Source organism: Aquarana catesbeiana, linkage group LG04 (genome assembly GCF_042186555.1).
Source record: "Aquarana catesbeiana isolate 2022-GZ linkage group LG04, ASM4218655v1, whole genome shotgun sequence".
Taxonomy (NCBI): Eukaryota; Metazoa; Chordata; class Amphibia; order Anura; family Ranidae; genus Aquarana; species Aquarana catesbeiana.
This window is the reverse complement of record NC_133327.1, coordinates 667,780,894-667,803,234: the sequence shown is the minus strand read 5'-3', so window position 1 is coordinate 667,803,234 and position 22,341 is coordinate 667,780,894. Positions and strand designations below refer to the sequence as shown.

Below are 22,341 nucleotides of genomic sequence, written 5' to 3'. Positions count from 1 at the left end.
GCAGTTTCCTAATGACCACTAATAGACTAATCTTGGCAGGGGTTCCCTGAGACATGAATTTTAATTTAAGGATTCCGCTGGGTAAAAAGATTGAGAAAGGCTGCTCTAAATAAAGCCTGAAAACCGCCTCCCATTCATTGCAGTGTGTCTTTTCACACCCGGGCGGTGCGCTTGTGGGACGTTAGGGAAAAGTCCTGCAAGCAGCATCTTTGGGGCGGTTTGGGAGTGCTGTACTCAGCGCTCTTAAACCGCCCCTGCCCATTGGAATGAATGGGAAGTGCTTTGGAAGCGCCGCAAGACAGGACTTTTTAACCCCTTTCTTGGTCACTAGCGGGGGTTAAACAGTGCTTAAGCGCCGCTAAAATGAGGGCTGCTTTAGCACTAACGTGGGCATGGCTCAGTGTGAAAGGGGTCTTGGTGCGGTGTCAGATTTGTCCGCTGCAATATCGCAGTTCCGCTATAAGTTGCTGATCGCCGCCATTACTAGTAATTAAGAAAGTAAATAAAAATATCCCATAGTTTGTAGACGCTATAATTTGTGCTCAAACCAATCAATATACGCTTTTTGGGATTTTTTTTTACCAAAAATATGTAGCAGAATACATATTGGCCTAAATTGATGAAGAAATTTGTGTTTTTTTTATTTTATTGGGTATGTGTTATAGCAGAAAGTAAAAAAAAAAAAAAAAAGTCGACTTCTGGCTCAGTTCACTAACAAAACCAGGTACCCGCTCCCCCCCCAAATGTGGCAGTGGAGGGGGGAGGAGGCAGACAAGGGGAGCTTCCCTTTTTGGGTGTAGCTTCACTTTAACCTTTTTAAAAGAAAAAAAAAAATGCAACCACCACATCTGAGGACTTGTAAGCTGCAGTATCTTTGTTTGCATTACACAGGCTAGGGATGAGCTCCGGCGTGTTCGCATGGCGCACGTGTCGAGCCCGCCAGGAAGTCGGCACGGGGCAGCGCTAATCACAAGCAGTGAGACATTTCCCGATGTGCGGCTGCAGAGATCGGGAAATGTCTCCCTGCCTGTGATTAGCGCTGCGCCGTGCCGACTTCCTGGCGGGCTCGGCACGTGCGCCATGCGAACACGCCGGAGCTCATCCTTAACACAGGCACATAATGGGATATTCACATATTTTGGTGTCTGTAATACAGCTTTTTGTCTTCCATGGCTCCTGACTCCTGTTCTCACTACTGGCTTGCTTTCTCTTTGTAGGCATTATGAAAGCTTAGTCGACACTTTGATCGATTGTGTTGCACAAAGAAACCTGTAAGTATCTAATTGTGGTGTTTCTACTGTAGATTTATGTTTAGAAACTTTTCGCGTGCATAGCAAAAAAATTCATTACTTTAAAATGTGCATCTCTCTCAATTTGAGTGTATTAAGAAAAAAAAATGTCACTTCCCAAATGCTCCCCCCCTCCCCCCCACACTTTCCTTCCTGTATAGGTACTTTACATTGTAACACATCTGTTGATAATTTTGTGTAATGGTTGCCTGCACATGGGATGCTCCTGCTATTAATTCTGAGGCCCCATTCACACTGGGCGTTTAGCCCCGCTGTAGGTGGCTCCGGTGTTTAGGTGCAGGCAGTAGGAGGTGGCCCTGGTGTTTAGGTGCAGAAGGAGGTGGCCCTGGTGTTTAGGTGCAGGCAGAAGGAAGTGTCTCCGGTGTTTAGGTGCAGGCAGAAGGAAGTGTCTCTGGTGTTTAGGTGCAGAAGGAGGTGTCTCTGGCGTTTAGGTGCAGGCAGAAGGAGGTGTCTCTGGTGTTTAGGTGCAGAAGGAGATGTCCCTGGTGTTTAGGTGCAGGCAGAAGGAGGTGCCTCTGGCGTTTAGGTGCAGGCAGAAGGAGGTGTCTCTGGCGTTTAGGTGCAAGCAGAAGGAGGTGTCTCTGGCGTTTAGGTGCAGGCAGAAGGAGGTGTCTCTGGTGTTTAGGTGCAGAAGGAGGTGTCTCTGGCGTTTTAGGTGCAGGCAGAAGGAGTGTCCTCTGGCGTTTAGGTGCAGGGCTCTCAGGAGTGTCTGGCTTCTGGGGTGTCTCTGGCGTTTAGGTGCAGGCAGAAGGAGGTTGTCTCTGGCGTTTAGGTGCAGGCAGAAGGAGGTGTCTCTGGCATTAGGTGCAGGCAGAAGATGTGTAGAGGAGGCCCTGGCGTTTAGGTGCCGGCAGAAGGATGGTGGCCCCTGGCGTTTAGGTGCAGCAGGCAGAAGGAGGTGGCCCCTGGCGTTTAGGTGCAGGCAGAAGGAGGTGGGCCCCCTGGCGTTTAGAAGGTGCAAGGCAGAAGGAGGTGGCCCTGGGCGTTTAGGTGCAGGCAGAAGGAGGTGGCCCTGGCGTTTAGGTTGCAGGCAGAAGGGGGGCCCTGGCGTTTAGGTGGCCGAAGGGGTGGCCTGGCGTTTAGTGCAGCAGAAGGAGGGTGGCCCCTGGCGTTTAGGGTGCAGGCAGAAGGAGGTGGCCCTGGCGTTTTGGTGCAGGGCAGAAGGAGGTGTCTCTGGCGTTTAGGTGCAGAGCAGAAGGAGGTGTGCCCTGGTGTTTAGGGTGCCGAAGGAGGTGGGGCCCTGGTGTTTAGGGGTGCCGAAGGAGGTGGCCCTGGTGTTTAGGTGCCGAAGGGGGGTGGCCCTGGTGTTTAGGTGCAGAAGGGAGGTGGCCCTGGTGTTTAGGTGCAGAAGGGGAGGTGGGGCCCCTGGTGTTTAGGTGCATATGGAGGTGGCCCTGGTGTTTAGGTGCAGAAGGAGGTGGCCCTGGTGTTTAGGTGCAGCAGAAGGAGGTGGCCCTGGCTGTTTGGGTGCAGGCAGGAGGAGGTGGCCCTGGTGTTTAGGTGCAGAAGAGGGGCCCGGTTAGGTGGCAGAGGGTGGCCCCCCTGGTGTTTAGGGTGCAGAAGGAGGTGTCCCCGGTGTTTAGGTGCAGAAGGAGGTGTCCCCGGTGTTTTAGGTGCAGAAGGAGGTGTCCCGGGGCAGTCCCCGGTGTTTAGGTGCAGAAGGAGGTGTCCCCCGGTGTTTAGGTGCAGAAGGAGGTCGTCCCCGGTGTTTAGGTGCAGAAGGAGGTCGTCCCCGGTGTTTAGGTGCAGAAGGAGGTGTCCCCGGTGTTTAGGTGCAGAAGGAGGTGTCCCCGGTGTTTAGGTGCAGAAGGAGGTGTCCCCGGTGTTTAGGTGCAGAAGGAGGTGTCCCCGGTGTTTAGGTGCAGAAGGAGGTGTCCCCGGTGTTTAGGTGCAGAAGGAGGTGTCCCCGGTGTTTAGGTGCAGAAGGAGGTGTCCCCGGTGTTTAGGTGCAGAAGGAGGTGTCCCCGGTGTTTAGGTGCAGAAGGAGGTGTCCCCGGTGTTTAGGTGCAGAAGGAAGTGTCCCCGGTGTTTAGGTGCAGAAGGAGGTGTCCCCGGTGTTTAGGTGCAGAAGGAGGTGTCCCCGGTGTTTAGGTGCAGAAGGAGGTGTCCCCGGTGTTTAGGTGCAGAAGGAGGTGTCCCCGGTGTTTAGGTGCAGAAGGAGGTGTCCCCGGTGTTTAGGTGCAGAAGGAGGTGTCCCCGGTGTTTAGGTGCAGAAGGAGGTGTCCCCGGTGTTTAGGTGCAGAAGGAGGTGTCCCCGGTGTTAAGGTGCAGAAGGAGGTGTCCCTGGTGTTTAGGTGCCTATGTTATATTCAACTCTGGGAGGCTGACATGCTGCAATGAGTTCTTGCAATGAGAGCTGAATGTTGCAATGAGTTCTTCTAACATTTAGGGCAGTGTGCGCCAAGGGACGAATGTTGAGAACGCAGACTTCTTGTATTTGGGCATACAACCCCAAATGTTCGAAAACTGCACTGTCCAAGTGTAGCAGCTGTCAGCCTCTCACAGTTTAATAGGCTGCCAGCAGTGGAGTTGGTTTGGTGCAACTGTTCCTTCTGCCCGCACCTAAAAACCTCTCTTGCACCAGGGCTAAACGCCCAATGGGCACGGGGTCTTTTTAGTATTGGTAGTAACATGGTCTAGATTCACCGTACATAAGGTTTAATTTTATTTAACATACAAAAAAGCACTACCTATGTTTTCCAATTCATGCAAAATTCTAGACGAAGAATATAAAAAAAAATAACAAGGGTAGCCTTGTATTTAATGAGAGTTTATTTTTAAAGTCACTTGTCATATGTAAAGTAATCTGTGTGTTACATAGTTTTATGAGTTCTGTGTAGTTGTCAACTCTCCAGGGGGAAGTTGTGGGGCTGTGTTTAATCTTGCCACTTTTTTTAAATGCAGTAAACTATTTTAGGAGATGGTGGCATGCAAACTCTAGGGTGGTGATATAGCTTTTATTGGAGCTCAATGCTATGGATCCATTAGCTAAAGAGGGCTGGTTTAACATTTCTCACCTGGAGGGGTGTGCAGGGTTTTGAGAAGAGAAGGTACAGTAAACCTTTGTACTTCACAGGTTCGTTTAAAGGGGCATTGCCATGAGAGATTACTAGAGGGATGATGTCTTGTTAGAATAGTCAAATTTTCTAGCAAGTTCAAAGGCACATTGCAAATGAATACAAAATAATAATAATAATAATAAAAGGGAAAACACTGCAAGCAAGCATTTAATTTTTTTGTGCCTTTACCTGCAATTTATTAAGTTGGTGACAGGGTCTCCTTAAGTCTTATTATTAACGACAAATCTAATGCTTTATTTTCTTAGAATAAAATGATGGTTTTTAGAAATATAATTGCGACTTGTGTCTTCATTTCAGCCCCTGGAAGTTTGAACACATTGGCATTGGGCTCTTGTCTTTACTTCTGAGGGATGACCATGTTCTACCTCTTCGTGCAATCAGATACTTGGTACAATGTCTGAATCACGATGCTCTTATTGTCCGCAAGGTACAGTTGTCATTTCATTCTTTTTTCTGTTAGGCCTCTTTCACACGGGCGGACCGATTGTGTCCGCCAGTCAGTTGTTCAGGTGCACCTGATAGGATCATGCATTGACAGCCACCGACATCCGATCCGCCAAAAACAGACAGATGGGGATCTGTTCCCCATCCATCTGGTGGATCGGATGCCAGTCGGGTGCAAAGGACAGGCGGTCCGTTTCCATCCGACTGCCCATAGAGGAGAGTGGGCTGTGTCCATGTCTGCTCTGCATCGGCGGAGCAGACATGGACTTGTCATTAACATGCTCAGCGCAGAGATCCCCTGCTGGGCAGGCAGATCCCCTGGTGGACTCCGCCAGTGTGAAAGGGGCCTTACCAATTTAAGGAATTTTTTCCGGACTGGGCCTATTTTTTACACTTGGTGTTTACAAGTTAAAATCTGTTTTTTTTTTTTTTGCTAGAGAATAACTTGGACCCCCCCAAACATTATATATATATATATATATATATATATATATATATATATATATATATATATGTGTGTGTGTGTGTGTGTGTGTGTATATATATATATATATATATATATATATATATATATATATATATATAAAACTTTTTTTTTAGGACACCCTAGAGAATTGGGTGCTCAACCTGCAGCCCTCCAACTGTTGCGGAACTACAAGTCCCATCATGCCTCTGCCTGAGGGAGTCATGCTTGCAACTGTCAGCCTTGTAGTTCTGCAAATGCTGGAGGGCCGTAGGTTGAACACCTTTGCCCTAGAGAGTAAAATGGCGGTTGTTGCAATACTTTGTCACACCGTATTTGCGCTGCGGTCTTACAAACACAGTTTTTTTTTGGAAGAAACACACTTTTTTTTTTTTTTAAATTAAAAAAATAAGAAAACCATAAAGTTAGCCAATTTTTTTTCTATATTGTCAAAGATAATGTTATGCTGAGTAAATTGATACCCAACAGGTCACGCTCCTGGAATGGTGACAAACTTTGACACTTAAAAATCTCCATAGGCGACATTTAAAAATTTGTACAGGTTACAAGTTTTGAGTTACAGAAGGAGGTCTTGCTAGATTTATTGCTCTCACTCTAACGATTGCAGCGATACCTCACTTGGGTGGTTTGAACACTGTTTACATATGCAGGCGTGACTTTTGTATGCGTTTGCTTCTGCTGCACAAACATGGAGGGACAGGGCGCTTAAATTTTTATTATTTATTTTATTTTTATTTTTTTTTATTTATTTATTTTTTTTTTTACACTGTGCCTTAAAAAATATTTTTTGAATCGCTTTTATTCCTATCACAAAGAATGTAAACATTCTTTGTAATAGAAAAAAAAGCATGACAGGACCTCTTTAATGTGAGATCTGGGGTCGGTCTAAAAGACCTCAGACCTCACATTTAGGCGCCTTTCACACGGACGGACCGTCTATCCGTTTTTCTTCCATCCGTCGACGGACGACAATGCATTCCTATGGGCAAACGGATGACCATCCGTTACCATCAGTTAACCTCCGCTTCCGTTTTTATCCGTTTTTTTTAACGTACAAAGCTACGTCCAGATCCGTCAAAACGGATATTAACTGACGTTAACTGACAATGTCCGTCAACGTCCGATCAGTTAAGATCCGTTTTGAAGAAATAATTCAAAGTTCATACTTTGACAAATAAAAAAACAAAGTGAAAAAACCTTTATTTTAAAAGGGTTATGCAGAATAATAAAACTAAAACTGTTTTGAACATATCATGTGCTTTTGTGTCTTTTTATGCTATCAAAACACAATGAAATACCCAAATTAATGAATTAATAAATTAAAATTTGCACTGCATTAAATATATATATATATATATATATATATATATATATATATATATATATATATATATAATATGTACTGCCATGAAACTTCTCCTGATAGAGATAGAAAGTAGTCGGCAAATTGTTCACGCATGGCAGTGTAGGATGGGTGGAGCAAGGCTTTCTAGGTAATTTCCTTAAATGCAAAGAAACTGCTGTAAATGGATGAAAACGGATACAAAAACGGATGAAAAAACGGATGTGAACGTGTACATTAACGGATGAAGACGGATATTAACGGAACGGAAGACGGATGAAAACGGAGATTAACGGAACGGATGACGGATGAAGATGGATGAAGCAACGGATAAGAACTGATACGTTTTTAACGTGGCTAAACTGATGGGGCCCGTGTGAAAGGGGCCTTACACTTAAAAGCAATAAAAATGTAAAAAAAAAAAAAAAAAAAAATCTTTTTTTTTTTTTTTTTTAATCTCTTTAAGGCTGTTTGACGTCGCTCTCGTCATCCAATGGCATAGTCGAGTGGGGGCTATCATTCCCTCACTCGACTTCCTGGCTATCAGTTGAAAACTGGATCTGGTAAGTGGCGGGAGGGGGGTGGGCTCTCTGCCGATGAAAGTGATCTTGCAGCGCATTCGCCGCGGAGACCACTTTTATCTTAAAGCGGACTGCCCACCATTGCAAAAAATACCTATCTGCTGGCATGACCCTGGTATTTAACGTCAAAGTACCGACTTATATCCACGGTGGGCGGGGGGGAGGGGATGGCGTAAGTGGTTAAACAACTCTTTATTAGAGAAGAGTATAAATGGGACAGAGTGACAATTCTACAACAAGGTATACACAGTTATTCAATAAAGCAATAATATTTGCATAGTAGCAATTTGGAATTCATACCAGCCAATGAACAGATATACAACAAGGGTAACGGTCCATGGGTATAAAAAACTTATAACATATACACCTAAAAACCACAACTTGTACAGTACCCAGAGCAATACATAATATTTACCTTGAGCTGAGCAATGGGCGCCACATATGAAGCCATCCTGTAGTACATTGGACATGCAGTAGTAAATTTACACATCAACATTGTCATTGACATCCACAAGTGGAAGGGAATGAATTAGGGCCGAAACAACAATTAGATTAATCGACAACTAATCGATTATGAAATTATTCAATTACTATTTTCATAATCGATTAATTGGCCAGTAACATAATGGAGTTAAAAAAAAAAAACTAAAAGTAGCCCTTTATAGTACAAAAAGAGCATATAATCGCTATTGTAAATATTACTTTCCCTGTTGCACAGTAAAAAAGGAACCCCTTACAGTAGCGATTATTTGCACTTTTTGTACTGTGAAGAGCTAATTTTTTTCGTTTATTTTTTTTTTAACTCCGTTGTGTTACTAAATGTCTTAGACCTGGTTCCCACCCATGTGTTCTTTGGTGCTTTTTGCCGAAACGCACTACAGTTCATTTAACGTCCACATCTATGCTTTTTTTCAGCTGCTGCGTATTTGAAAAAGGTCCTTGACCCTTTCCAACACAAAACGGTGCTTTTTTAGTTCAATATACGTCAATAGATAAGCTGCAGAAAAGCATGTAATGCTTTTGCAGCAATTTGTGTTTTTTTTTATCTGCCCAACAACAAATTGGGCAAAAAAAGGCATAAAAAAGCAAAACCGCAAATCGCAGCAAAATCGCGTGCGCAAAAATCAACACGCACAGCAAAAATAACAGTATAAACTGATCAAAAGCAAACTGCATAGGTGTGTACCGAGCCTTATGCTGGCCACACGGATCAATTTTCAGACGAGAATATTCATGCGAAAAATCTTTGTACATTCGCTGAATTAAATAATATTTGAAATTTTCACTTGCTTTTAACATTCTGTTTTATAACGAATGTAATTTCTGAACGAAAATCACATACACTGTCTACACATTCCTCTGACCAAGAAGTTTTCTATTTCTAAATTTTCCCGCCACTGTGGTTGAAAACAAACGTTTATTTGACCCCACTAACGATTAGAAAATCAAAGTTCTTAAAATGACTTTTTTTTTTTTTTTTTTTTTTTGAAGGAAGACATTGTTTATGTATGGCCAGCAAATAATATATTACAGTTCTGTTTGAAAATCTGCTAAACCGTCTAACGTTTTTTTCTTTAACCACTTCCCGCCCAAGGTACGTCCCAGGACGTCCTTGACTTTGCGGGGGGTATATCCGAATGACCGGTGCAGCTACAGGCATCATTCAGATGTCGGCTTTTTCAGCCCGTGATTCCCTACACCATAGGAACAATCATATTGGCTGTTCTGGAGCTTGATCGTTCTTATGGGCGGCAAGAAGAGACGCTCCCTCCCGCCGCCCTCCAGTGCTTCTACCGACACCGCTTCCATCGGTGAGTCGGAGAACGGATCCGCCGTCCCCGGATGGTGACCATAGAGATTTCCGGCTGACCAGATGGTCGCCAGAGTCTCTATGATCGTTCGGAGGCCGGGCGCGATGTTATGAATGGCGTTGCCTCGGCTGGGAAGCCGTGATCGTTTATTTTTTTTTTTTTTATTTCAGGCTTCCCAGCCTAGAGGTGAGATGTGGGGTCTTACTGACCACATATCTCACTGTAAAGAGGACCGATCGTGCCATATTCCTATTACAAGGGATGTTTACATTCCCTGTAATAGGAATAAAAGTGATCAATTTTTTTTAAAAGTGTCAAACTAAAAAAAATAAAAATAAAATTAACAATAAAAAAAAAATATTTAAAGCGTCCCTGTCCCCGTGTGCTCGCACGCAGAAGCAAACGCATACGTAAGTCCCACCCACATATGAAAACAGTGTTTAAACCACACATGTGACGTATCACCGCGAACGTTAGAGTGAGAGAAATAATTCTAGCCCTAGAACTCCTCTGTAACTCAAAACATGTAACCAGTAAAAAATTTTAAAGCGTCACCTATGGATATTTTTAAGTACCGAAGTTTGGCGCCATTCCACGAGTGTGTGCAATTTTGAAGCGTGACATGTTGGGTATCTATTTACTCGACATAACTTCATCTTTCACATTATGCAATAAATGTTTGTTTTTTTTTTTCAAAGCATGAAACTGTTTTTTTTTTTCTCAAAAAAAAAATGTTCGAAAAATTGCTGCCCAAATACCGTGCAAGATAAAAGTTGCAACGACCGCCATTGTATTCTCTAGGGTCTTTGCTACAAAAGAACATATATATATATATATATATATATATATATATATATATATATATATATATATAATGTAATTTTCTAGCAAAAAAAATGATTTTTACATGTAGGGGAGAAATGTCAGAATTGTCCTGGATGGGAAGTGGTTAAATAAAAAAATTTGATCTCTGAGTCTATGATATTTACCAGGTTCAACCTCTAATAGTATATACAGTATATCTCTTCTGTCTGTTATTCTCAGAGTGGATTAGATATTTTACTCCCTAACCATATAGTTGGTTATTTATATTGACCCCTGCGTATAGAGATATTTAGTAAATTGCCTTTTTTTAAACTTTACATATTAACTATATTATACACCACACTTTTTTATTTTTAGGGTTATTAACCGATTAATCGAAACAATAATCGGCCAACTAATCGATTATGAAAACAATCATTAGTTGCAGCTTTAGAATTAATATTTTTTTTACACCGACCCCAAGTCACTAACCTGGAGCAAAGCATATGCAAGTTCTTATGTTCATACTTCTGACAGCAAAATAGTTGGGCAATAGTTGGGCAACTACAGAGAACACTGAGTTGACAGGTTTCCATTTATGTAATTATATAATACAAGCGTGCATTCTTGTGAAATACGACATTGTGACTTGCTTTTAATTTTTCTTCTAGATGGCAATCTCTGCTGTAGCTGGAATTCTAAAGCAGCTAAAGAGACCCCATGTCAAAATGCCCATTTGCCCTTACACCATTAGTATGTATATATATATTTTTGGGAATGTACAATTTAAACTGTTGAATGGATTTATTGTCCCTTAACAATGGCTTGTCTTTTCTGAATGGAAAACCATCAGCCTTCAAATTTGAATGGAAATGTGTAGCATTTATCAGGGTTGGGTATCTGTGTCCGTGGCTCATCTTTGTGTGTCAGTTTGGCTTGTCCACAGTCATTGCAGTGATCACAGCAAATAAAAATATGATGGACAGTCTGAAAAAAAGTTTTATTTTTATCACGTTTCTGCCATGCCCTGGCCACGTGTTTGACTAGATTAATGGCATACTATGCTGATAAAGTCATGTTTCCATAAAGTTATATAAACTTTAGATGAAATAGATAAAACTACTTTAGAAGCTCATTATAATAGCAGAAACTTTGTGGCATGTCTAATTTGTCCCCAACAACAAACACTGTACTGGTATTTTCTTTCCCACCCTTAGGCCTGCTATAGACGAATCTTGGCCGGTTCTGCAGCCAAGTGGGCTGCGACTTGTCATGCGATTTGGAACTGTCAAATCGCAGGACAAGTCGCACACCAGTGAGAACAGGGGCTAAAGAATATAGGAGGATTTAATTCCACTTTAAAGTTGTCAGCAGTTCGGCCTCTGCAAATTCGGCAGTGCGTTAAAATAGAAAGCAACTGAGCATGTGCAGAGCAGGGTGAGGCATTGTATTGCTGGATTTTAAACAGTATAGACACTTTTTTTTTTTTTTGAGTGATTGTAAAGTCTCCAAAGACATGCTGGTAGGTTAATTGGCTTCTGTCCAAAAAAAAAAAAATGGCCCTAGTATATGAATGGGAGTTGGGGACCTTAGATTGTGGGCTCCTTGAGGGTAGGGACCTTTGTGAGTGTGCGATGTATGTGTGGAGTGCTGCGTAAATTGACGGTGCTATATGGGTACCTTAAATAAATAATAGAGGGAATAGATGAGCATCTTAATGAGACACAATGTACAGGGATAGGGGCAATTGTAGACACTCACCCACATTCACTCAGGTTGAACTGGATGGACTGGTGTCTTTATTTAACCTCACTAACTATGTAACTATGTAACTATGCCTCGTTGTTTGTTATTTTTATTTTAAAAAAAAAAAAAAAATGTTATACTTACCTGCTTTGTTGCAGTGGATTTGCACAGAGCAACCCGGATCCTCCTCTTCTCGGGTCCCTCTTCTGTGCTCCTGGCCCCTCCCTCCTGTTCAGTGCCCCCCATAGCAAGCAGCTTGCTATGGGGGCACCCAAGACGAGTCTCAGCTCCCTGTGTCCATTCAGACACAGATCTGTGGCCCGGCCCCGCCCCTTCTCTCTCCTGATTGGCTGACTAACTTTGACAGCAGCGGGAGCCAATGGCGCCGTTGTGTCTCAACCAATCAGGAGGCAGAGCCTCGGACGGCTGAGACACTTGTGGACATCGTTGGAGAGAGATGGAGCTCAGGTAAGTATTAGGGGGCGCTGGGGAGGCTGCTACACACAGAAGGATTTTTTTTTATCTTCATGCATAGAATGCATGAAGATAAAAAACCTTCTGCCTTTGCAACTCCTTTAATGTTTTCCATAGCTATATCTGCAAAAGCAAGGACCTCATTTTCTAGCTAAAGTTCCATTTTAAGTGTAAGGTCAGCTTTAGTAACTTTTTACAAAAATCCCCCTATGCAGTTCCAGATCCTATAAATATTACATGCCAGAGGTCCTCCATTAAAATGCTGCTCCTGCTTTCCTTTACATACACAGCAATGATGGCCTCTACACTGAAATTGCTGCATTATACAAGTCCAGCTGCTCCGGCTTGTTTGAAGTGCGCACATGTGCAGTCTTTGGTGGAGTTCGGCTGGCGCAGCTAGAGAAGGGTGCACTGCACATGGGACAGAGGGGTCTCCATTAGGTTGTTGAGATCTCCCTGTAGTGTCTAATCTATAATATATGTACTAAAAATACAGAGATCATCATAGATTACATTATTGTCAGAAAAAGTTTAAAAAGTAAGGTAAACACTGCAGTTAAAGCCTTCTACATGCAGTCACTGAAGACACACTGTTCTTTCCTTTTAATCTGTGATAGGTGGATGTACCAAACCAGGTGCCACCATTCCAGGGGACAGGCCTGACAACGAGTGGATACATTATGACAGTGCCAGCCTGCCAAAGACAAAGGAATCCTGGGAAGCCTGTACTTTTGTGGAGAAGACACACTGGGGATATTACACGTGGCCTCGGTAAGCATTGCCTCAGTAGCTGCGCTGTCTGTTTCCTTGTGCTACAATCTTTTGCTTTCTTGATTTTGCAGTAACAAGCTGTTTGATTGTAGCTCTGAACGGCCATAACAATGATAATGGCGTGCTAATAAGGTGCAGGAATATTACTCTTATATGCAACAAGAAGGTGCATGGCAGAGCAAGTTTTGCATGTTCATTTTAAGGAATAACTCCTTCAATAGGTTTTATTTCTCTGCCCCAGAGCTAGCATACAACACCTGGGTTAAGAAATGACCGATTCAGTTGGCGCCTCCATCACACAGGTGTTTTGTTCTGTGTTGGAATTCCTGGTGTATTATTTTCTTTAAAACGTTATTTAAAGCGGAGTTCCGCTGTTTTATTTATTTATTTTTTTAAAGTCAGCAGCTACAAATACTGCAGCTGCTGACTTTTAAAATATGGACACTTGCCTGTCCAGGGCGCCCGCGATGTCGGCACACAAAGCCGATCTGTCCCTTGTCTCTCGGATGGAGGCACCGCCAGCTTCGGTAAGGGAATTGGGAAGTGAAGCCTTGTGGCTTCTCAGCCTGGTTCCCTACTGCGCATGCGCAATTCCACTGGTCCCTGCTGTCTTCTGGGACCTGTGTGTCTCCCAGAAGACAGCCGGGGGGGGACACTGAGTAGGCGCCGGATATAGCATAGATATCTGCGAATACTGCGGCTATCTATGTCTGGAAGTGGGAGCAAATACCTGGATTATATAGGTATCTTCTCCCCCCTGAAAGGTGCCAAATGTGACACCGGAGGGGGGGGGGGGTTTCTGAAAAGCGGTAGTTCCATTTTTGGGTGGAACTCCGCTTTAACCACCTCCTGCCCACCTTATAGTAAAAGACCATGAAGGCACGCAGGGAGGTCTTAGGACACGGCGCGACCCTGATATCGGTGAAGAGCCAGTGACACAGCTCTTTACCCATGTGATCACGGAAATGCCACTGACAGAGTGTGAGGCAAGAAGAGCCAATCAGTTGCATCTCCTCCCAGCGGAGACCTGTAGAGGTAATCAGTGCTCTGATTATCAGTGCAACCCCAGCAGTGCCCTTCAGTGATGCCAGTCAGTGCTGCCTTTCAGTGCGTGCTCATCAGTGCCACCTATCAGTGCCCATTAGTGCCACCTAATCAGTGACGCCCCATCAGTGCCACCTCATCAGCGCACATCAGTGAAGGCAAAAAACTATTTACAAAATGTACTGACAGTTTTTTTTTTTTTTTTTAGCACAAAATGATTAAATACCACTAAAAGAAAGCTCTATTTGTGTGGGGAAAAAAAGATAAAAATTTCATTTGGGTAAAGTGTTGCATGACCGCACAATTGTCATTCAAAGTGTGACAGCGCTGAAAGCTGAAAATTGGCCTGGTCAGGAAGGGGGCAAAAGCGCCCAGTATTGAAGCGGTTAAAGGATAAGGCCCCTTTCAAATGGCGCAGATCCGTTCAAGCGGTGGGGTCTCTCCGCTGAGCAAGCGGATGACAGGTCTGTGTCCGCTCTCCTCTGTCTAGACACATGTCCCCTGCCATCTGCCGCCCCATAGAGATCCGCTGGTGTAAAAGGGGCCTTAGTTCACCTTTTCAAAACATGTTACATGTTCCAGCTCTTACAGCGAATCCCCCGGCTCAATGTGACAGTGGGTGGGGGATCTTCTTTCTGTACCCACTATCACAATTAAAAACAGCACGGCTGTGCAGGATTCCACCCCATGCAGCCGCATCATTCATTCACTGTTTTCAGTGAATGAATAGACTACAACTACTGTCAGCCACCGTGGTTGATGGCTTGTAGTTTTGAATAAACTGCGAAGGTGCTGATGAGTGCCCTTGTAGTTCATTCACAAGCCCGACAGCTTTGGAACAGTCAGCCTGTATGCAGGTACTGTCTGAAAGCTGCAGGGCTTTTCTGCACAACCCTAACAAAAAGCACCCCTGATTTCCAGATCACGGGGGCGTTGCTTTCCAGGCTCATGCAAGAAAAAAAATTTCAAAATGCGCATTTTTTTTTCCTGCAAAAAAATGTGCATTTATTATTTTTTCTTACAAGTTGAACTTATCCTTTAACTCATATTTACAAAATCCGCTGACAGGCAAGTTGTATATGACAGAAGAGACCCTAGTTGTCTATTCGATTATGAAAGCCAGCCCCTCCCCCCTACCTGTCAGAGATAGTGACATCATCACAGCCCAGCCATATTACATCTTGCTTGATGGAGGCTTCACCTCACTTATTCTAAGACACAGGCTGGAGGGGCTTGTGACTGGCAATAATTGGCCTATACCATGTTGTTGCCAAAAAATAATAAAGATTTGATTTCAATTATATATTTGTATGACAATTTAAAACAGTTTTTGATATCATTTATTTTTACTGTGTATTCCAAAGGCGTTTTTTGTTTTGTTTTTTTGTTTTTTTTTGTGTTTTGTTTTTTTTTTAACATGTGATCATCAGCAGAGGACTAGAAGCTCCTTCTCATAGGTGTGCGCAGCCTATTGCATTAGGGTGTGCCCCCCAAATGTATTAAAACATGGACAGTGTTAGTAGAGCAGTGGACTTGTCAGTAGGGCAGAGGTTGGTTTCAGTAGGGCAGTAGATGGTGTCAGTAGGTTTTTATTTTAATTTTTTTATTATTTAAGAAAAAAAAATTTAGGAGAGCTGTTATGGGGCTTTGGGGAATCTGCACCACAAGGGGTGATTAGGGTGTGCCCAGGCACACCCGGCACCCCCCCTGCACACGCCTATGCTCTTTCTGTTTCCCTGCACACAGGCTGTGAGAGAGCTGGGTCATGTGACAGCTCTATATCAATTAGGAAAAAGGTACTTAGATTTTTTTTTTAATTGAAATAATTACAGTGCTGTCATCCACATACAGAAAGAAAAGGGATAATGTAAATACAGTATGTGTTTAGTATCACTTAAAATTTGATTTCCTTTCATTGCTTGCAATTTATCTGAAAGTGCAGTAAATCCAACTGCAGTTAACATACTGTGTTTGGCTTTGTTATCCATACAGAAACTTACAGGTATATGCACCTTCTAAGCAACAGCCACAGCTGGGAAGACCTAGAGAGGACATGTCAGAAGTACGTATGTATGTGTATACTAACATTTACTAATATGCAGTCTATACAGTAGTTTAGAAGGATATTGAAATTCAAGAAGGTGTTCTTTAACCATATTATCATAGGTGAACTTGCTAGTTGCCAATGCAGCACACAGTCACAGGTTCACTTCATCAATCCGCTCCTCTCCAGCAGAACATGTTCACCTTTCTTTTGCTCTCTCACCAGTCCTTTCTGCTGCTGGGATTTGGAGATAGTGTCCTGTTCAAGCTGTATGTTACTCAAGTTGTAGCTATAGACACCATGAGACCGCATTGGTGATTGGCCTCTTTACATAGTATAGGGGCCATTAGAGCCAACCTGTCTTACTTTTTGCTTCCTCCTATCTGGCAGTTTCCCATTGTGGGCAGACTGACACTGAGCCAGCATAGGAGCCTGGGACCAAGTGCCATTTGTACTGGCTCCCCTTGGTGATTTAAAGTGGGTAGTAAACCTAGTATTTTTACTTCTACCTACAGGAAAGCCTATAATAAAGCTTACCTTTAGGTACAGGGAACATCTCCTAAATTTGCACTATTTAGGACATATTCACACTGCATGCAGCCAGTGACGTCACCGGCGCATGCACTCTGAAGGTCCGGCATACTGTTCCTGAACTTCAGAGCTTGTGCCGTATGCCTGGGAATGACATCACCGCGGCCCCGCCCACTCGGGTAGTCGGAGACCGTAAACCCAGAAGGAAGTCCGGGTGAAGATGGAAGCCCTGTCAGCAGTGACAGTGCACTGCTAAAGGGCTCCGTTTTAAGTTAAGTGTGTAATGCAGACTAGCACATTATACGTTTGTCTTACAGCGGAAAGTTTTTTTTTTGTTTTTTTGTTTTTTTTTTCTTTACAGCGGTTTACTACCACTTTACCAAGCATTTTAAAACTTCTGGCGAGAGTTCTACTTTAGTTATAAAACAGCTCATTTATAATGCTGTGGTCTAGCCTTTCTGCAGCCATTCTACTGTTTTTAAGAAGAAAGTGCACATTTCAAATATGAGGAAGAAAAGTCAGGAGAATTAGGTCTGGTCAGTCATGTGATAGGCCCCACTTACAATCGGAGGGACAATTAATGTGTTTAAAAAGAAAATGAAATAGAAACATGTTTACAGAGTTGATGATTTCAGACCTCATAAAGTGTTTTTGATTAAATATGATTGCTGCATTTTTTGGTATGTTTGACTGGTGCATTGAAGTGGTTGTAAACCTCAGACATGAAATCTGAACAAAGCATATCCCTCTATAGTGTGTACTTGTCTCCATCCAGAGCACTTAGTGTCATTTCTGTCTGCTCCCTCATTCCTCTGCTATCAGCATGAATAACTTCTGACAAGCTTTCCTGACACTAAGAGAAAAATAGTGACAGGGCAGGGACCTTCAGCTGATTGGCAGCCTCAGCTCTGTTCCTGTGTGCTGTATGGAGGGGAGGTGTGTTCTTCCCCTCCAATCTGCTCTCAGAGCGCTCTAACTACAGCTCTCCACCTTTTTTTTCTGAGCACTCAGACAAGCTTTATAAATTCTGGACCTTGAACAGATGTAGAGAGCAGAAGATGGCAGATGAGCTACTACAACAAGCCAGCCACCTCAATGGGTCTATATAAGGGTTTACAAACACTTTTAAATATATGTGTATTACTCTTATTGATTTCTGTGGTTACATGCAGGCTGAACAGATCATATATGATCATTTCACGGATGAGAAGTTTGTCAACCAGCTGGTAACGTTTCTGACTTTAGAAGATCGGAAGGGAAAAGATAAATTTAACCCTCGCAGGTTTTGCCTTTTTAAGGTAAGTGGCTTAGTCCCAGAATATGTCCTTCTCTTAGCAGGGCCTTGCATATAGTGGGAGTCTGCAAAGAACTAGATGAGGTGGGGGGCGAAGCAGGGAGGGGGGTGGGATGGGATCTGCCAAAGTTTACTTTTCCTATTAAAAACCAGGTGATTGGTTGCTCAGACCGTCTAGAAACCAATCACCAGCTTGTTAATAGGAAAAGTTAAGTTTGGCAACTCCCACTCCGCTTTAAGTCTCTCTGCATTCTAAATCAGTGAAAGTGTCATTCATTGGTTTTAGTTTTTTAATTCTATATTTAATAGGCAGTAATTTAAAAGACGGTAATGTGTACAGTGCTTATAGTAGCCAATAATATTTTATCCCTATTTTATTTATCACAGTTAGATCAATGAAATATGCTTTATGTTATTATTAAAGTTGTTGTTGCTAATAATTATTTGTGTAACTCAATTCTGCTTAAAATTTTTAACTGTCATTTCATGAGATAATTTATGAGTGTGTTTAGGGGCGGGATGAGGGGTAGGGTATGGGTTGGGTGGAGCAACTGGTGCGAGTAACTCTTAAGGCCTGGCTAGTAGCTCAGTACCTGAAATTTTGAGCCCTGGTGTACAGAGTGGGGAAATCTCTCTTTTTTTTTTTCTTTTTTTTATTTATTATTTTTTTAGAATTTTTATTTTGTTTACAAACTTTTTATTAGGTACAAAATAATGCTACAAAACATTATAACAAGTCCAGTGAAGTACAGTATATAAAAGTCATTGTATTTGGGGATTATGACAAAATAATATCATGAATGAATAATTATTTCTTATATTTAATACAAGTGGTAAACAAATAATCAGGTAGTAATTTAAAGTATGTTATGTACACCACAATGTATGGCTCTCTAGAGCAGGGGTAGGCAACCTGGGTCCCATCATGCCTCTGGGAGTAATTGTAACTGCCACCTTGCAATGCCTCATGGGAAATGTAGTTCCACAACAGCTGGAGGGCTCCAGGTTGCTTATCCCTGCTCTAGAGTATGTCATGTACAGCACAATGTACGGATTGGGGCAGTCTGGTGTACGTCACGTACAGCACAGTGCTCGGAGTTTGGAAGTCTGGAGTTTGTCATGCACATCACTGTGTATGGCAGTCCAGAGTATGTCATGTATGGGGCAGTGTACAGAATAATGGTATGTAATTCAGGACAGGGCATCAGATGAGATAATATGGGTATGTCACGTACAGTACAGTGTACAGGATGGGATGGTTTGGCAAATGTAACATACAACACAGCCAGAATGAGCACACTTTTTCTAGTATAGTAAATATGGAGCTTTCTGTGTACCACAGACCTCTCATTAGCCTGTGATGTGTGAGGCGGGATACCTCTCACTTTCAGTTCCTCTGGATTTTCAGTCAATGCAATTTTTATGAATTTTGTATGTTTGGTGTTAAAGCCATACTCCAAGAATTAGACATAATTTTCTCTTGCAGTAACCACCCCCCTAGCCCGCTCTGCCAGGGTTAAATGTTCATTAGCTCTAGGAGAAGCTGCACAGGCTGCATTTTTTACCTTGCCTCCACTCTAGCAGGCTCCAGCACTCTCCTGCTCTCCCTATGGCTCTCTGAGTTGTAAATCATACAGTTGGCAACTCGCATGTTGGAAGAATTAAAAAAAAGCACATCTGTAAGTAAATCCCGAGAGGAAATGTCGGTGGGGAGTCAAGTTCCTCCGATCCGGTCTCCGCAAGCGCTCAGAACCCTGCTGGTCCATGCTGTAATAGAAAGCTGGCCGTATGGTGGAGGAGTCCAGAGTGAGGCTTGGTGCGCAGGTGGCTGGGCGGCGTGGAGAGATAACGTCACCACAGTGTCACAGTGTCGTCATCTCTACACGCCACCCAGCCACCTGCACACCAAGCCTCACTCTGAGACTCCTCCACCATACGGCTGGCTTTCTATTACAGCGGGACCAGTGGAGATCTAAATGCTTGCGGAGACAGGAGTGGAGGAACTTGACTCCCCACCGACATTACCTTTTGGGATTTACTTACAGATGTGCTTTTTTTAATTTCCTCCAACATGTGAGTTGCCAACTGTATGATTTATTAAACCGTTTTTACCCCCTGCACTTAGAGGCGCCTCTCCCCCTTAGTATATTCTCGCCCTTGTGCAGGGGGGCCCACTTCAGGGGTAGATTTTAGTCTAATTCCTGAAGTTGGGCTTTAAAGCCCTACGCTGGGAAATTATCCCTTGCAGTAGGGCTACACCTGTACTGCAAGGGTTATTCGCTTTGTTTAGTCTAGGGGAGGGTAAAATGAATTTTACTTCCTTGATCCTCCACTGCTCAGCAGATGGCACTACCCTCACCCTTTGGCAGTGGACTGTCCCTCTGCAACATCCAAGCTATGGACCCGGTGTAAGGTCCTGAAATTATCAAGACCAATGATGATTTCAGGACCTTGACCAGCAGTGTAGGAGAAAAGACGGCGTGGGGACTGGTCTAGCAGTGTAGAGGATCGGGTAAGTAAATCTACCTAAACAAGCAAATAACCCCTGCAGTATGGGTGCAGCCTCACTGCAAGCGATCATTTTCAAGTTTCATGGAGTTGGGTTTTCGCTTCAATATGTTGTCATATTAACATACAAATGGCAGTACTAACATGATATCCGATGTTTTGTTCAAGAGATAAATTACATACAGTCAGTATTACAGATACATCATCGTCTAATGCACAGAAGTCCAGATTGACATGTCTGTGAAGTTGGGTTTTAATATTTAGAAATGAAAAAATGTTTATCACTCGGGCAATAGCTGGCTTTATTATATTTATAGAGGTAAAACCTGATTGGTATAGAAAATCTTCACTGTTCTCCAGTTGTTCTGGCTTTGGTTTTATACGATCGGGCCTGTGGTGTGTCTATTTTACCAGTGTAAGGTTCTTTTTATAGTTTTCATTTAATTGCATTCACAACAGTTGAACTGAGTGTTTCTCTATTTTTAGGGTCTTTTTAGAAACTTTGATGATGCATTCTTGCCAGTCCTTACTGCCCATTTGGAGCGCCTAGTGGAAGATTCTCATGAAAGCACTCAGAGATGTGTGGCCGAAATTGTTGCTGGGTTAATTCGAGGATCTAAACACTGGACGTTTGAAAAGGTGTGAAATTATTTATTTTTGTTTATTTTTTTACAAGAGTTAGAAAAATGGTGTCTCCTAAAGAAAAGATTTACAAACAAATGTATGATATCGGCATCATTTGCTAGTCTGAATTTTCTGGTTTCCCTCTTTAATGCCCTTACACACAATAGGATTGTTCGATGTGAGCTTGTTGTCGGAAATTCTGACCGTGTGTAGGCTCAATCGGACATTTTCCATCGGAATTTCCGACACAAAATTTGAGATCTGGATCTCAAATTTTCCGACAGCAATTTTTTTTGTCCTGTCTATATGGAATACCTATACGCCTTTGGATTGTTGAGAAGGATCTAGTGATGCTAATAGATGACAGATTGAGCAACAGCATGCAGTGCCAAGCTGCAGCTACCAAACCCGGCAGAATATTAGCATGCATCAATAAGGGGACATACTCCATGGACAAAACTATAATTCTGCCACTCTATAAAGCTCTGGTCAGACCTCATCTGGAGTTTTCTGTTCAGTTCTGGTCACCAGTCCTCCGAAGTGATGTGCTGGAGCTGGAGAGAGTCCAAAGAAGAGCAACGAAACTTAAAGGGGACTAGAGGACTTCCATTACGAGGAACGCCTGCAAACACTACATTTATTCTCGCTTGAGAAGGGGACACGATAGCGATCTACAAATATCTCAATGGGGATCCCAGCATAGGAAGTAAACTATTCAGTCCTAGGGAGTGTAAAAGGTCAGGGGACACACAATGAGACTGGAGGAGAAGCAGTTTAACCTTAAACTGCATAGGGGGGGTTCTTCACTGTTGGGGCAATAAGGACGTTGAACTCTCTCCCACAATTGGTGGTGGATGCAGGGAGTATGGATATCTTTAAAAGACTGTTATGCAGCGTACACACGAGCAGACTTTTCTATCGGACTGGTCCGATGGACCGAGTCCAGCGGACAATTCGATCGTGTGTGGGCTTCATCGGACCTTCAGCGGACTTTTCCAGTCAAAAATCTGACGGACTTTAGATTTGAAACATGCTTCAAATCTTTCCGACGGACTCGAGTCCGGTCGAAAAATCCGCTTGTCTGTATGCTAGTCCGACGGACGAAAAGCCACGCTAGGGCAGCTATTGGCTACTGGCTATCAACTTCCTTATTTTAGTCCGGTCTTACGTCATCACGTACGAATCCGTCGGACTTTGGTGTGATCGTGTGTAGGCAAGTCTGTTCGTTCAAAAGTCCGACGAAAGTCCGCCGGAATGGTCGTCTGACTTTTGTTGCCGAAAAGTCCGCTCGTGTGTACGCGGACTTAGATGTGCATATTAAAGGACACAACATACAGGGATATGGGAAATCATTATAGACACTGATACATGCACCTTCACGGGTTGAACTGGATGGACTATTGTCTTTTTTTCAGCCTTATCACAATGTAACTGCCTTACACTGTTTAT

General features: G+C 43.1%; 1 protein-coding gene across 1 annotated transcript in view; it reads left to right on the top strand.

The window, feature by feature from the left end:
• PSME4 (proteasome activator subunit 4) overlaps positions 1-22,341 on the top strand; it is a 201,664-nt gene that overhangs the window by 144,374 nt on the left and 34,949 nt on the right. The window contains 7 exon segments of the mRNA XM_073628566.1: positions 1,218-1,271; positions 4,688-4,817; positions 10,528-10,609; positions 12,694-12,847; positions 15,884-15,953; positions 17,639-17,764; positions 20,755-20,907. Coding sequence (XP_073484667.1) covers positions 1,218-1,271; positions 4,688-4,817; positions 10,528-10,609; positions 12,694-12,847; positions 15,884-15,953; positions 17,639-17,764; positions 20,755-20,907 — 769 coding nt within the window.